This window comes from Hippocampus bargibanti, linkage group LG01 (assembly GCF_051943395.1).
Source record: "Hippocampus bargibanti isolate YZ-2025 linkage group LG01, ASM5194339v1, whole genome shotgun sequence".
Taxonomy (NCBI): Eukaryota; Metazoa; Chordata; class Actinopteri; order Syngnathiformes; family Syngnathidae; genus Hippocampus; species Hippocampus bargibanti.
Window position 1 is genome coordinate 27,794,061 of NC_142734.1, and position 17,346 is coordinate 27,811,406.

At 40.5% G+C, this 17,346-nt stretch overlaps 2 protein-coding genes and 1 long non-coding RNA gene across 8 annotated transcripts in view; 1 reads left to right on the top strand and 2 right to left on the bottom strand.

Annotated features, from left to right (window-relative positions):
* Positions 1–874: 874 nt before the first annotated feature.
* Positions 875–8,576, bottom strand: bco1l (beta-carotene oxygenase 1, like). The gene is made up of 11 exons (XM_089007360.1): positions 8,419–8,576; positions 7,554–7,682; positions 7,057–7,186; positions 6,835–6,982; positions 6,607–6,754; positions 5,134–5,354; positions 4,806–5,072; positions 3,742–3,847; positions 3,234–3,328; positions 2,827–2,938; positions 875–1,069 (listed from the first exon to the last, which is right to left on the bottom strand). Exons 1-11 carry the CDS (start codon positions 8,507–8,509, stop codon positions 915–917), a joined length of 1,602 nt encoding a protein of 533 aa, XP_088863486.1. The 5' UTR covers positions 8,510–8,576; the 3' UTR covers positions 875–914.
* LOC148903708 (uncharacterized) overlaps positions 1,121–17,346 on the top strand; it is a 29,392-nt gene continuing 13,166 nt past the window's right edge. For 2 of the 4 annotated variants that reach the window (XR_016116362.1, XR_016116371.1), the window contains exons 1-4: positions 1,121–1,517; positions 3,731–3,840; positions 16,557–16,761; positions 16,829–16,963. This is a non-coding gene — a long non-coding RNA (uncharacterized LOC148903708). The remainder of the gene's footprint in view (positions 1,518–3,730; positions 3,841–16,556; positions 16,762–16,828; positions 16,964–17,346) is intronic. The other 2 variants (XR_016116374.1, XR_016116375.1) reach the window with 2 other exon arrangements.
* The window catches only part of LOC148903709 (kalirin-like), a 34,294-nt gene continuing 30,733 nt past the window's right edge, over positions 13,786–17,346 (bottom strand). For all 3 annotated transcript variants that reach the window (XM_089007310.1, XM_089007293.1, XM_089007302.1), the window contains 3 exons: positions 16,801–16,972; positions 16,587–16,732; positions 13,786–15,085 (listed from right to left, as the gene is read on the bottom strand). In XM_089007310.1, coding sequence (XP_088863436.1) covers positions 14,900–15,085; positions 16,587–16,732; positions 16,801–16,972 — 504 coding nt within the window. In that variant the 3' untranslated portion in view covers positions 13,786–14,899. The remainder of the gene's footprint in view (positions 15,086–16,586; positions 16,733–16,800; positions 16,973–17,346) is intronic.

The following is a 17,346-nucleotide window of genomic DNA, read 5'->3' on the forward strand; positions in this document are numbered from 1 at the left end:
ATATAGCTATATTTTATGTTTTAAGACTTAGATCCGTTAAATCTGAATAGTGTAAGTCTTACACTATTCAGATTTAACGGATCCGCTCATATTTGAAAATAGAGCAATTGTTCTTTTGTCCCAATAGCTTTGCTGCTGTGAATTGGATATTTTTCTTATTTTTCCATCTTATAAAGGTTTTCTTATCTTATTTTATTATCAGAATCAGAATCATCTTTATTGCCAAGTATGTAGAACACACAAGGAATTTGTTTCCGGTAGTATCGTCGTCCAAAAAAAAACTGCTAAGTTGCACTATACAGTTCCATTACAGTATCCATTATTGTTCGAATGCCAAAATATATAAAACGAAAAGTTCCTAATTGTTTCAGTGCGGCCCGGTACGAAATGACACCCACTGACCTGACCGGCTTGGAGACATCTGATTTCGATTGGCCAATTTGAATAGCAGCAACAGGTGAGTCGCATTGAGGTGAGGATGATCGAGAAATAGCTTTACGGATATTTGTAGCTATGGTAAGACACAGGGGGCCAAATCTGTCCCGCCACTATATTTTATTCCGCCCGCGAAAAATCAAACTTGTGAAATTCTATGATGCTCGCTAAAGTCTGAACCAAAATGTCAAATTGTTGTATGTAAACCACAATAACGGTCGTTATTTTTTTACTTCAAATTTGAAGTAAATTTCAATATTCAAATGTATTCATTAATTTGTTGTGTACTCTCGATGTAAGTAAGATGTAGAGGGGATGAAAAATTCTAATGGATTCACCAAATTCATAACGTCCCTTGAGAGGAAACCATAATCATAACGTCCCTCGAGAGGAAACCATAACGGCAATGTGGCCCGCGGCAAAAAAATGACTGACACCCTTGCGGTAAGACGTTTGTAAGACTTTTGGATGTTCGTCTTTCACTTGGTATTTGGGATAAAAAGTCCATGAAGGTCCAAGTGAACGCTCGCAGGAATGGTGGCCCGTGCCAGTTCTTCCAACGTCTTGGCGTTGAGCACAAGCATGAAGGGTGAAGTGTTAGGGTCCGGAGAGATAACGGATGACAAGATCACACCTGCAGAGAAGGGACAGATTTTAAGATGTATTTCGTGTATAGCTTAAAGGACAACCGACGCCTCCGGACAAGTTGTGTCCTTGTGTAACGGAGTTGTGCATTAGATTATTAAATTATGAACGAAGTGACGCAACGGCTCAAAGTGTGGCACCAGATCCCGCCCATAGTTTCCAGAACAATCTGGACGCACTTCTCTGATGGTCTGGATTAACGCGTATTTTCATGACAATATCTTATTTTATTCTCCCTTTTGTACTGTCTAGTGTTATCTAATTAGTTCCCTTATTCATTTTGAGTCCAGATTACTTTTTGTGTCATTATTTAATTCACGTTTAGTCGAGTGGAACTTTGAAGCACATTGGCCTCATGTTGCTTTTCTGTTGCGCAGTTCATCACAAGACGTAACCCATGCGACTTCACCCATCCCTTCTGCCATACTGTGTTGCAGGTAATAATTGTTTCATTTCGTTTTTATTGTAAATATTTAGTTTCTTGTGTCGTGTTTCATTTGCCCGTGAGTGTTCGTGGCGGGTTGAACTGTGCGCCATTACAAGCGCATCGCGTGTCCAGCCGTCTCCGCATTTGATGCGTTCAGGGACATCATGTAAATAACACTGAACTTGTGTTGTATTCTCTTTTTCTGTAAATAACCACTATACGATCACACGTTGTTCGTTCTGTTTTGTTATCTACAATGTTTTGCATATTGAGAACAATCTGGACGAGATTTATGTTAATCACAAGACGAAACCCATGCGACTTCACCCATCCTTTCTGCCATACTGTGTTGCAGAAATAAAATAAATAAAAAGACACATCCATGCGTCTGGTCTTATTAAGACGGCAGCATCGTGGAGATGAAGACAGTCACTGTTGTGACACCCGTCACATATGATTTTTAAAATAACTTCAAATGACTTTTACTGAGCGTATTTTACAAAGATTCCACCGCATATAGCTATATTTTACATTCTAAGACTCACGCTTAATATCCAGGAAGTCTTGTTTTTGAGTTGGTGACGACATCTACCTTGACGTCACGGTCGGTATCGTCACTGACCGAGAAAGTGACACACAATGCATTTTGCGGTACTTTGTTTGGTCTGAAAACTTCGTATTGATCTGTGTTGATGGCGAAATTAGAAGGAAGAAGGAAAGTTTCTCCACTGTGAGACGAATAAAGGCATATCCAATCCAATCCAATCCAAAACATAAATGACGCGATGGTGAATCGTTGTGTTTTGCACCAAGACTACTATTTGATACTCGCTGACACAAATTCCCAGCAGACAAATCAGCCCATTTCCAACGGAGCATGGGCGCCATCTTGTGCATTTTATGGGACACTACATTGCTGTCATCGACGGCTTGAATTGAAATGGGAGGACTCCTTCAATCGATTGCGAACATTTATACTTTCCTCTTCAGAACCATTTGAATCATATTCATAACTGGATGAGTAACAAGAAAGCATCTTCTCCAAATCTGAACTCCGTGAGCCCATTGTTTTGTTTCTTGAGCAAGGCAAGACGACCTGGCGTAAGTCACGAACTGATAATCCCCAGTTTCGAGCTGATTTGTGGCAGTTTTTGGACACTTTAAGTCATTTGTATTGGTGTTTTGCATTTGACTAAAAATATCAGCCTGCGTGTTTTGGGTATTTTAGATGCTATAAAACGTTTTTCTGATGTCAGTTAGGAAACAAAAATATGGTGTCGGTTGTTCTTTATAGAAAAAAAATGCCAGCGCAGGCGCACCGTCGTCTTCATCCACTGCTCCTGGTGACGCCACAAACACGGGTTCTGACGGGTAGCAGTTGTCCTGGTGCCATTCCACGTGCGTCATAGTTGCAGTGTCAAATTTGATAATCTGGTGGACAAAAATCGGGACATCACAGTTATGGATCCCTGCTTGGATGTGGTGGGAAGTAACATAAAGTTGATAATAGTATTTTTTTGTATCTATTTTTGTAAGTCATCCGTAAAATGTAATTTATGGACACAAATCAAAACAAGTATAAAATAAATCAGTAACACTGAATGCCATAAGTCATTTTCTTTCTTTTTTAATAATAATAATAATAATAATACATTTCAAAACTCTCAAGGTCACTTTACAGTCACAGAATATGTTTTAATATATGTATAATATGTTTGGTGCTGACCTTGTTGGGTTGCGGTGACCAGTCCACTTTGGAGCCATAGAAGTATCTGTACTTCTTGCCGTTAAATTTGTAGTTGATGTTGGGCAACTCCAGACCTGACGAGAGAATGGACAAATACGTCGATACATTTACACAATGAAATGTCATATAAATATTATGTAATAAAATCTTCCAAGGCATTCTGCTCTCGCGCTAAAACTGTATTCCATCGTGAGGACAAAGAGTATGCTAGTACATAGTGATGCACAACTGTGGCTACTATCGATGGCACTCGCCATTTAAAGAGGCTGTAAAATGTTAATGCATTTCCATGACACAAAACGAAGAGCGCCATCTGGAGGAGTCAAAATAAAAATCACAAGTGCTTCATGAAGCTGTTTTCCCATCACTACTCATACAGGGCTAATTTAGCACACCAAAGTTGGCTAGTGAATCAATGGCCAAAAGGTTCAAACATTGAGAAGGAAGAAGAAACATTGAGAACTTATTTTTGGCAGGTAAAGCGGACCTTGGAATAGAGTTTGCGGCTGGCAGTAGACTTCACCGTCGTCCTTCATGACCGCTGTCGCCGTCGTGTCTGGCAGAGTCACAAGGTTGGCCCCTTTCGGTGAGTCCTGCACGACATCCGGGACATAGTTTCGTGTTTTCCAGTAAGTTATGAGATTCTGCTGTGATTTGACTATAGAATCAACTCGCCAACCAAAAAGCGTTTAAATGTGATTTTTGGTATGATCGTGTTGCTATGCATTCCATGTTATTGTTCAGACAATTTGATCACTTCCGGTGTTTTTTTTCCTCTGCTCATTTTGTGCTGTACTAATGAAAACAAAAGAGAGAAAATCGGCAAATAGCGAAGAATTTGTGTGTCATAACAGCCTCTTGGGAGTTGAGGTGAGTCATCTGACAGAATATGCGACCCTGCTTGTAAAATATTTTTAAGCCAGAATGGACATGAGGGGAAACAAGATATTTATGCTTATTTATATTATTTATTTATGTTAACTACTTTTAATATTGACATTATCTTGCCATCCACGTTTCGCTAACCTTTCCAGGATTGATCACTACTGCAATGGGTGTCTATAGGCACTTTGTAATGTTCTCTGACTGTACACTATCTGGCAGTGTTCCCCTAAAAATACTATTGGGATAAAATAGCCAACAGGTGTTAAAATCAAGGCCCTGGGGCCAGAACTGGCCCGCTACGTCGTTTTAAGTGGCCCGCAACAGTGTGTCAATTTGCACAATCCTTGCTTAAATCTGTACCACATTTCAAAATTGTCATACGTAATACATTTTGTAAGAATTTTGGCATTGTGTTGACACTCATTTGAACAAACTACTGTATTTTCCGCATTATAAGGCGGACCTAAAAGCCTTCAGTTTTATTCACAAGATGACCATTCGCTTTATAATCCGTTGCGTCTTATATATGGAAAAACTTAAATACGGTATTATTGTTGACTTGATTCCAAAAGTAGTAATTAACAACCCTTGACTAAAAGTGGGTGTCAATCCGGGACGGGTGGTCCCTCATAGCAATCCTACTGAATCAATGCCCTTGCCCTTTACCTCGTTGACATTAAGCGGCAGGACGAACCGCTGGCTGACTGGCGGCGACGACTTGGAGTTAGCCTCGATGAAGCGACTGGTATTCATCCTCAGGTTATTCATGTAGAACATATCATAAAGATTGCTGTCCTTGTAGGTTATCAGGTCAAACACCACATGGTCTTCAATCTCGTAGGCGTTGATGTGATGAAAGACCACCAGGGCGTCGCCAGAGTAACGCGTGGAAATTTTCGTACCAGTCCGCCGGTTGAACAAGTGAAAGAAGGTCTAGGAAAGAGCAGAGAGTCAAACGCTGACCAGCGAGGGAAACGGCGAGGGTCCGCAATACCAGGTCGTCTTTGTCGAACTTGAGGCAGCTTCCCCAGTTGATGCCACGGAAATAGGCGGTCGCCAGTTTGACAATGTTCACTTTGAACGGTTGCTCCACAAACACGATAAAGTTCTCTGTCATTCCAAAGCTGTGGAAGTAGCTGGGGGACAGCGTGGAGCGAAAGGGGAACGAGCAGATCTGTTGCACGTGCCGCAATGCTGGCTTCTTCTGCTGGGAACCTGAAACGATGGACTTGTGTTCATAATGTCCAACTCTGCTCATGGTGAAGCTTCATTTGGAGAGCTTGGAGCATTAACCTGGGGGTGTCCCAACATTTTTATCCCCCGGTCATCAACTTCACATGCTTAAAGGACAACCGACGTCTCCGGACAAGTTGTGTCCCTAATTTGTAAAATCGCTTCGAATGACTTCTACTGAGCGTATTTTACAAAGATTCCACCGCATTAAGCTCTATTTTACGTTTTAGGACTCGCGCTGAATATTCAGGAAGTCTTGTTTTTGAGTTGGTGACGATTCCTGACGTCACGTCACTGAAGGAACGCCCCTGACCGAGAAAGCGACACACAATGCATTTTGCGGTACATTGTTTGGTCTGAAAACTTTGTGTTGATCCGTGTTGATGGCGAAATTAGAAGGAAAAGACATAAATAACGCGATGGTAAATCGTTGTGTGTACCAAGACAACTATTTGATATTCGCTGACACAAATTCCCAGCAGACAAATCAGCCCATTTCCAACGGAGCTTGGGTGCCATCTTCTGCATTTTCTGGGTGCTACAATTCTTTCCAGATGCCTCAAAATGACACAGAATAACTTCTTTAATCGATTGCAAACATGTATGCTTTCCTCTTCAGAACTATTTGAATCATATTCATAACTGGATGAGTAACAAGAAAGCATCTTCTCCGAATCTGAAGCCATTGTTTTGATTCTCAAGCAAGGCAAGACGTCTTGGCGTGACATCACGAGCAAGGGGGCGGGACCTTCTGAAACTGGCCACTTCCGGGTTCAATTTGAAGTAGTTTTTGGACACTTTAAGTCATTTTTATTGGTGTTTTATTTGACTGAAAATATCATCCTGCGTGTTTTGGATATTATAGATGCTATAAAATGTTTTTTCTGATGTCAGTTAGGAAACAAATAAGTGGTGTCGGTTGTCCTTTAAACCAATTCATCGGGGTAAATGTCGGGGTAAAGGTCATTATCTGGATCTGTTAGGCGGTTGTGACGAATGAACTAGAGTAAATACAATTTCAGAAGATAAGTATACTTTAGTTTATTGTACAACGTACTATCACGACAAGTCCCACCTTGACTCCTAAGCAAACAAAATGTTGACTGTCCGAGCAATGTCATGTGACCATCTATGGAGGTCAAGTCACTCGCATGGCGAGGAGGAGCATGCTAACTATTGAGGGGAAAGAGGTTGCAAAACCTGGAAAACGGCTTTTAAAGGACCTCAAGATTACCTGAAGCATTAGCTGGTACTTTAAAGATGACATATTTTGGTGGACCAAAGCCTACGATGGACGTGCCCATGTTGTACGTGTTGCCCTCGTTGTCATAGTGCGGGTGAGCCGTTGCCAAGTTGATCGCAATGTGCTTCCTGTAGTTTATCTGAAACGAACGCGGATTTTCAGTGGCGATATCAAACGGCATCGAGTAAACTTGGCAAAAGGTCCTGGAAAAACATTCACCCTTCCAATGGTGTCCAAAGTGACAGGATCAACCTGGTTGATGTAGTTGATCTCGGAGGAGGCGTAGTAGTCCTGACCATAACGGATGATGTTAACCATGTTGTTGTCGGTAAAGTCGGGAATGACGTTGCTGAGATGCGTGAATGCTCTGGTGAGGAACAAAAGACGTCCATCACAAGATCAATCCACCCTTTGCTGACCCCCTCCATTTCCATACACCACCTGGAGAAGATGTTTTTACACGGGTCTGGATAGACCATGGTACCAAACTCAGAGACAACGATCCGGTTAGCCTTTGCGTTTTTCTCATAACTTTGGCTCTTGAGGAACTTACTTCTGTAAGATACCTCACCTGGAGAAACAAAAACGTCAACATCAAGCAATTTTGAGATGGAGAGAAGGCCCTTGGTCGCTGAACATTTTTCGGCTTCTCCCACTGTGGGGCGAGGTTACAGATGCCACATTTTCGTGACCCAACGGTGCATCGTATTAAAAGGCAGTTTGGGATGCTATTTCTGATTGCCCCTCATCACTTGCAGTAGCCCAAACTGCTATGTAGTAATGTGGGGATTAGTTTATGAGAACCGGGGAAGATATTGTAGTAGTAGTAGTAGTCGTAGTATGGATGTTGTCCTGTAATTGTGACATGATCGTGGTGCTATCAAGTTGCCACTGAAGGACTCCCCGGTTTGCCCCCCACCCCTTAAATGTCACCCTACCATCTTTGAAATTGAAACCATGGATGAGGGACATCCCGTCGAACCAGTGGTTGTACTCGGAGTCACCCACAGAAAAAAGTGCAGGTCCATTTCTCACCAACGTGCCCTGCAGCCATGCGGGAAGACGACCTGAAAAAGAGTGCACGTCAAAGTTGATCATCTGGACCGTCACAACCCCCGCTTCCCCGTTTGTCACCAACATGAAATTCAGAACGTTGTTAAAAATGTTCCCGATATTGACTTCCATAGATGGCCACTGGAGCCTAGCTTGTCATCCTCCATCCACGAACTGGCTACATTTCTGTCACCCTCCCACCCGCTCCCACACACACACATGGAAGCCAATTATATAATAATCAACTTCCATCCTTGTCCCTTTAAAGTGCATCTGTCTCACACCACCACCCCCAAATCCAGATAAAAAAGCCCCATCAATGAGTGAGACAAAGGCCAAATGCAACAATATACAAACATTTTAAATGCAGCCATAATAGTTTCAAAATCAAATCATACCCCTGGAATCATTATTGAATTGTGAGGTGTCCAAAGATTCCCATCTGTATAGTGACCAAAACAAATCCCAAAGTTTTTTTTTAACGACAATACTAGATAGATAGATAGATAAATAAAGAGACAGACAAAAACATTTAGATAGATAAATCGATCAATCAATCAATACTTTACATACATACATACATACACACACACGCACACGCACACGCACACACACACACATACATACTTCACCATGTTGAACACAAAAACTGCATAAAATTGTACCTGAAATGCTTTAAAACTCAAGATTGAATGCAAATGATTAAAAACGAGAGATTTTATGACCTGCCTTTGCATTTTTTTTGCTCACCTTTGATCTGAGCTTTCACAGGCTCCGTTGTTTCCTTCCCATTCTGAATAAATAACGATTGCATATTCACAGCTGAGCTGGCCTCGTTCATTTTTGCGTCCGCCGCTTCTGCCGGTGTCACCGCCACTGTTGCTGTCACACCGCCATCAAGTTGATGATACACAAGCCATGTGTTACATGTTACATGAGCCTTTTTATCTGTCAGTGGGCGTCCTTTAAACGTTACGTAAGAGCCGCTTGGTTGGAAATATGGGCTTGTGTAAATTATAGTTGTTCAAAGTTGTCCAGTTTGAGAAAATAATATCTATTTTTTTTAAAGTAAAATAACAAATTCCTAAAAGTTATAGAGGAGGCTCTAAAACAGCATTTTTTTCCCCTTGATGACCAAGATACGTTTTTATTGCTGGATGTTGTAATTATTCAACTAATAGGTTTTACTCATGACTTATTTTTAAAATGACAATAATTATCTTTTGAAGTTGTTTCTGGTAACTCTGTCACATAAACCTTTTTACGTTTATATAAGCTAAGTAATAATAATAATGATCCATTTCATTTCTAAGCGCCTTTCAAATCTCTCAAGGTCACTTTACAGTCACAGGATCAGTTTTTTTGTGGGTGAGCAGCGGCAGCCACACGCGCCAGCGTTCACTCAACACAAAAGTAACTCAGAGTTAGCTCACAAGCTAATAGATAGCTAATAGCTAGATAACCAGCTAGATAGCAAATAGACAGCCAGCTCGATAGCTAATAGCTAGATAGATAGCCAACTAGATAGCAAATAGAACCTTATATAGTTAGCCAGCCAACAAGATAGACAGCTAGATAGCTCGATAGCTAGCCAACCATATAGCAAATACAGAGCCAGCGAGCTGGCTCAACAGCTAATAGCTAGCCAGCTAGATAGCAAATAGAGAGCTAGATAGCTAGCTTGATAGCTAATAGCTAGATAGATAGCCAACTAGATAGCAAATAGAAGCTTATATAGTTAGCGAAAATTACATTAAACTATCTGCTGTGAACATCCGCAAATCCATTTTTCTAGTTTTTTTGTGAATGATTTCAATTTGAGCATTTCACTCAAACCGGTGCAACATTTAGGAGACAAATACATTCACATCAAATTGTTCTGTGTTTGTAATGCAGAGCTAAGTTTGTCCTGACCAGTTAGCATCGCCACTATCACAGCTCGCATACAGTCTAAAAAACAGAAACTGTGTACTAAAAAAAATTCCATTTGCCTCCAAATAAAGTGGAACTATTGTTTCACTGTACATTTGTGAAAATAACATTTCTGAAATGTGTTTTTAAGGTGCCTGAATATCTGTAACTGGGTTGTGACACACTGGACTATTTATATCTGGACCACCAACAAAATAATTCGTAAAATGAATAGTGTGCGACTTGTAGTTCACAAATTAGCCAGTTGTCAAACGCGACACTGATGGGTTAAAAGTGATCGTTCGTTCCTGGTTCATCGCTTTTCAGGGTTTTAGAAGTGGGATGGTGAAATCAGCAGGAAGCCAGGTGTTAAACTGAATAAGTTATTTTAATCTTGTAGAGAGCATGGACATTGTGTGGTCGGCCGAGGAGTGACAGAAAGGAAGAGAGAGATCGACGCGCTGGGAGAGAATTTATGTAAGGCGGACAGGATGTGATTTGATAGGATGTGACGTAATAGGATGTGACATCATGTAAAGTCAGGCAGGATATGACGTATCAGGAAGTCCAAAACAAAAACAAACGATGCAAAAAGATGTTTAAAGATGTTCGTATAGCGAATTACCCCAACATATACGTCTCTCAGATAGTTTCGATGTGTTCCATTTATGTCATAAAGTCACTTTAAAGGACAACCGACGTCTTCGGACAAGTTGTGTCCATAATTTGTAAAATGGCTTCAAATAACTTCTACTGAGCGTATTTTTAAAAGATTCCACCGCATATAGCTATATTTTACGTTTTAAGACTCGCGCTGAATATTCATGAAGTCTTGTTTTTGAGTTGGTGACGAGTCCGTAAGTGACGTCACTAAAGGAACGCCCCACACCGAAAAAGACACATTGTAACAGTCCTTCCATCACGTCAATGTATTTTGCTGTATTGTTTGGTCTGAAAACCTCGTGTTGCACCCAAAAGCTGCCAGAAGAGGGTGTCCAAGCTCCATATAAGGAATTTATCAGCCTGTGGAAACGGAGGTGGCCACAGGAGGTCGCCATTTTGTGCCTCTTTTCTGGTGATCCGTTTCTCCCCAATGTTGCCTCAAAATGGCATGGAATAAATTCTTTAATCAATTGCAAACATGTATGCTTTCCTCTTCAGAACTATTTGAATCATATTCATAACTGGATGTGTAACAAGAAAGCATTCTCCGAATCTGAAGCCATTGTTTTGATTCACAAGCAATGCAAGACGTCTTGGCGTGATGTCACGAACTGGGGGCGGGACTTTCTGAAAATGCCCAATTCGCAGCTCAATTTTTTTGCAGATTTTGGACACTTTAAGTCATTTTTATTGGTGTTTTGCATTTGAATAAAAATGTCATACTGCATGTTTTGGGTATTTTAGATGCTATAAAACGTTTTTCTAATGTCAGTGAGGAACCAAAAAGATGGTGTCGGTTGTCCTTTAATTCCTTTTATGTGGCTTAAGTCTATTTGTCCCATTTATCAGAACTGGGAGGGGGGGATGGTGAAAAAAAACACTTGCTACTTGTTGCACCGCAGGCACATAATGTTGGCTACGTGTCGAAATAAAAGCGGTAAATTTTGCTCCACTGACCTTGAGACTCTTTTATCTGTAATTGGTTAAATTGGTTTATGGTTTAAATAGCGGCTCTTATCAATACTACAGGCAACACTTTGCCCCCCGGTTTCACGTCGAGGTGGCCACGACGCTTCAACTTTAAGTCAGACGTGTATCGAGAGTTGTGTCAAAAAAAAGGAAAAAGATGAAGTTTCATGTTCACTCCTTAATTAACCGAATCAAATTCAATTCGCACATGGCGGCATGGACAAATTGATATCATTTCCTGTTTAGGAACAAAAGGAGAGAAAGCCCAAAAGGTTTTGAACAATAACATTGAGTGTTTGTCACATTTCTGAGTAAATCAGGCCATCAACATAATCTGGGGCTTGCATCTGTTACAGTGCTAATGCTAGTTTAGCTTGCTAGCGTTATATCGTTCAAGCTCACTTCAGCTATATTAAAGGACAACCGACACCTCCATCCGGACAAGTTGTGTCCATCATTTGTAAAACCACTTCAAATGACTTCTACTGAGCATATTTTACAAAGATTCCACCGCATATAGCTATATTTTACGTTTTAAAACTCGCGCTGAATATTCAGGAAGTCTCGTTTTCGAGTTTATGTTTCGAGTTCCCCACGTGATGTCACGTTCGGAACGCCCCTGACTGAGAAAGCGACACACAATGCATTTTGCGGTACTTTGTTTGGTCTGAAAACTTAGTGTTGATCTGTGTTGAAGAAAAACACATAAAGCAATGGTGAATCGTTGTGTGTAGACAACTATTTGATATTCGCTGACACAAATTCCCAGCAGAAAAATCAGCCCATTTTCAACGGAGCTTGTGCGCCATCTTCTGCCTTTGTCTGTGACGCTACATTCCTGTCATTGACGGCTCGAATTGATATGGGAGGACTCCTTTAATCGATTGCAAACATGTATGCTTTCCTCTTCAGAACTATTTGAATCATATTCATAACTGGATGAGTAACAAGAAAGCATCATCTCCGAATCTGAAGCCATTGTTTTGATATTCGAGCAAGGCATGATGTCTTGGCGTGACGTCACGAACTGGGGGCGGGACTTTCAGAAAATCCCCAATTCGCAGCTCAATTTGTTGCAGTTTTAGCACACTTTAAGTCATTTTTATATAGTGTTTTGCATTTGACTAAAAGTATCATACTGCGTGTTTTGGGTATTTTAGATGCTATAAAACGTTTTTCTGATGTCAGTTAGGAAACAAAAAAAATTATGTCAGTTGTCCATCCATCCATCCATCCATCCATCCATCCATCCATCCATTTCCATCCATCCATACCGCTTATTCCTCACTAGGGTCGCGGGGGGTGCTGGAGCCTATCCCAGCCGTCTTCGGCCACGAGGTGGGGGACACCCTGAATTGGTTTCCAGCCAATCGCAGGACACACAGAGACAAACAACAGTCACTCTCCCACTCACACTTAAGGACAATTTGGAGTGTTCAGTCTGCCTGCCATGCATGTTTTCAGAATGTGGGAGGAAACCGGAGGACCCGGGGAAAACCCACCCGGGGAGAACATGCAAACTCCACACAGGGAGGCCAGAGACACGAAGCCGCGACCTCTGCACTGTGAAGCCGGCGTGCTAACCACTTGACTACCGGGCCGCCCGTGTCAATCACTTTTTTTGTTTCCTAATTGACATCAGAAAAACGTTTTATAGCATCTAAAATACCCAAAACACGCAGGATGATATTTATAGTCAAATAAAAAACACCAATAAAAATGTGTCCAAAAATTACTTCAAAATGAAACCGGAAGTGGCCAGTTTCAGAAGGTCCCGCCCCCTTGTTCGTGGTGTCACCCCAAGACGTCTTGCCTTGCTGGAGAATCAAAACAATGGCTTCAGATTCGGAGAATATGCTTTCTTGTTACTCATCCAGTTATGAATATGATTCAAATACATATACTTCGCTGAATTTACCGTTCAAATACTAAGTAGAGACGAGTGGTGACGTCATTGATGACGTCAGTGCCTCACCAGCCATGAACCTCACCGCACGTCACTGATACACACATACATATATATATATATGTGTGTGTGTGTGTATATATATACATACATACATACATATATATATATATGTGTGTGTGTGTGTATATATATACATACATACATATATATTTATATATATATATGTGTGTGTGTGTATATATACATATACATACATACATATATACACATACATACACACATATATATATACACACACATATATATATATATATATATATATATATATATATATATATATATATATATATATATATGTGTGTGTGTATGTATATATATATATATAGTTGTATGGATATAAAAAAAAAAACAGGGAGCGGGGGTGTGGGATGGTTTTTTTATCTATTGAATGCAGCATGTATGCCCCCAATGTATGAAAAAAAAAACACAAGACTGGATGCCAAAAGATGTTTTTTTTTTTTTTAAGGGGGGTGAAATGTTTAATTTTTGTATTTATTGAAAGGAGCATATATGTCCAAAATGTAAAAAAAAAAAAAAATAATAAAATACAAGAGTGGATGTCAAATAGCTGTACAGATAATCTTAAAAAAAGGAGGTGGGTGGAATGTTTTTCATTTTTAATTTATTGAACGGAGCATATATTCCACAAATGTACAAAAAAAACAAATACAATAAAATATAAGAGTGAATGTCATAAATAGCAGTACGGATATTTTCTAAAGAAACGTGTGTGGAATGTTTTTTTTTTTTTTCGTTTATTGAAAGGGTCATACATTCCCCATATTTACAAAAAAAAATCCAAAAATACCGGATGTCATAAATAGCCGTATGGATATCAAAGAAACCGTGATAGGGGGGGTGGAATTTTTTTTTTTTTTTTTTTTTTTTACATAGCATATATGCCCCGAAAAAAACTGGATGTCATAAATAGCTGTACAGATATTAAAAAAAGGAATGTTATTTATGTTATTTTTTTATTGAATAGAACATATATGAACGGAACCTATATACCGTAAACGTACGTTACCACCATGCCGGGAAATTTGGTCAGCCCCCCGTCTAACAGATTAGTTTATTGTATGATACATAAAGACATCAGAGAATGCTCTTGCCAACCGGAAGGACGTCATGGGCAAAAGGTCTTTTGTGGATTGCGCAAATAAAACAAAATGAAGGAAAAACTAACGTTAAAATGGCCGACACCGCGCGGTTGTCACGGCACTGCTACAGCGCGGCGCCAACACATGCTCGGTGGATTCGAAACCGACCACTGAAACCGCCACTAAGACACACTCTGACACTTTGCGTTTCTCGCGTGCACACAATATGACAAACAGTTTATCTATATTCAGGTGAAAAAAACAGATTCTATTCTTCTTCATATTGATCAATTTAACCGATCAGTGGCATGTATGCGGTACATAGATGTGCATCGACATCATGAAAGGGGCGAGTCACATAAAGACATCCAAAAGAACGCAGTTTTTTTCTTTTAAACCGTCTCTTGTTGCTTGGCAACGGCACGTTCCCGGATTCAAAAGTTTGTGATGTCACCTGCGATTGGCTCGGCGACCAATCGGATGGCAGTCCTGAATGGATGATGTCTGGAGGTGCGTTTTGACACTGAAACCACAGGAAGGAGGGCGGGCCTAACATTACCTGCTACAGGAAGTCAGTCTGCGTGTTTGTGCGGGGGCGGTGCAACGGTGGGGGGTTGGGTCATTGCGTGTCGAGTGCGCTGCGTGCCACCCAGCCCTCGGCCGCCGGCGAGTCGCTGTTGGCTGGTCGGTACACGAGACTCTGACCCTGTTGGTTGGAGGCCAGAATTTGAACCTTCTCGCCCCGGAACACGCAGATCTCGTCTTCGCGTACGGCTACAAAGTCCTGGAGCACCAGCACCAACTCCTGGAAAAAAAAAGAAAATAAAAGTGTCCAGTGGAGTGAATCGAACATCGAAAATGGTGTTAAATAATTCTTTATTGAATTCAAAGGACGGGAAAGAGCAGGGGTGTCCAACTCATTTTTGCCACAGGCCACATCGCAGTTTGTTTTCCTTCACAGAACCCCGAGAAATTGGAACCCGAATAAATGTAAGATTTTCCCATTTGGCATATATGCGAAAAGAATGATGAATAGCTACATTTTGAAATCATGGGCCAGTAAAAATATTTCCCCTAAATTATTTAAAGGACAACCGACGCCTCCGGACAAGTTGTGTCCATAATTTGTAAAATCACTTCAAATGACTTCTACTGAGCATATTTTACATAGATTCCACTACATATAGTTATATTTTACGTTTTAAAACTCGCGCTGAATATTGAGGAAGTCTTGTTTTTGAGTTGGTGACAATTCTTGACGTGACGTCACGGAGGGAACGCCCCTGACCGAGAAAGCGACACACAATGCATTTTGGGTAGTTTGTTTGGTCTGAAAACTTCGTGTTGATGGTGAAATAAGAAGCAAAACACATAAATAATGCAATGGTGAATCGTTGTGTGTTGCACCAAGACTACTATTTGATACTAGCTGACACAAATTCCCAGCAGACAAATCAGCCCATTTCCAATGGTGGTTGGGCGCCATCTGCAGTCCAGACGCAGATGGCGTCCAGATGCCTCAAAATGACACAGAAGAACTTCTTTAATCCATTGCAAACATGTATGCTTTCCTCTTCAGAACTATTTGAATCATATTCATAACTGGATGAGTACATGATAAATACATGATAAATAAATAGATGGGAAAATAAATAATAATACATTGATAAACAAATACATAAAGCAATAAACAAATACATCAATAAATAAATACAAATAAATACAAGTACATAACTAGGCAACTAACAAAATTAATAACCAACTAACTAACCAACTAAGTAACTTGCTAATTAAAAAATAAAAAACTGATAAATAAATAGATGGATAAATAGATAAACAAATACATAAATTAATAAACAAATGGATAAACACATACATGAATAAATAAACACAAATAAATAAATATGTAAATACATAACTAGCCAACTAACTAATTAACTAGCTAACTAACTAGCCCACCAACTAACTAACTAAATAAATACATAAATAAACAAATACAATTTTGCAATATCTCAATGCTTTTAAAAATGAAGACAATGTGCAGTTTTGTTATTATAACAAGAAAAATCAAATTGACGCTCTGAATTGCTTTCGCGGGCAAAATAAAATGTCGTGGGCCAGATGTGGTATTTGACACCAGTTCACTAGAGGGAGCCTGTCTAACGCTCACACTGACAATCACTGCCCTGAAAAAAAACATCTTCTCGGCACAATATCAGTCTTATTTCAATGTACTTATTTCAACAATACTAAAAAAGTTTATTTCTTTCCACTAGTTGGAACGATCATGCAGTTTTGATTCCAACCTGGACATCCTGGTCGCAGTCTGGCAATGTCTGAGGGGCGTGGCCATTAGGTGTGAGTGGAGCCGAAGGAGTTCGCCCCGACGACAGGGGGCGGGTCACTGAAATTCCGCCTTCCTTTTTCTGATACTCGATGGGAGACTGGAGAGCTTCAGGGTGACATTAAAACGTCAACAAGGTGGACGAAACGCTGCCGCGCATCCTTCCCGCCACTCACCAGTCAAGAAGTTGTTCTGCGCTTCCAGCAGGGCGGTGATGTTCTCCACCCAGGTGGTCTTGATGGCGGTGGAGGACGCCTGGAGCGTGAAGCGCTCCGCTGAGCCTCGAGACCACAACATAAACTTACAGGGGTCTCCCTCCACGCTCTCCTGCATGGCCAAGTAAGTCACCTACATACACACCCGCAGTCAAAACTCAATATTCTGTGGGTGCTGCAATTTGAGTGACAATAGCAAAAACCCTGTCACTGGAGTGGACACATTTTTGCACATCGTCTGGCAGTAAATGAGTTAATCCATTTATTTATTTGTCTATGTATGTATGTATGTATGTATGTATATATCTGTTCATCTATCTATCTGTTTATTTATTTATTTGTTTGTTCTTTTTTAAGCTTTGAAGGCAAACGTGACCACAACAATCCAGCCAGTTTGACTGGATGTGGTTAAAAGAGAAGATGCCAAAACTGGATGGTTTTGGTTGAACATTATGGTTTCTAATAATGTCTAATATGGAGATTTTTTTGGGTGGGCATTCCAATATT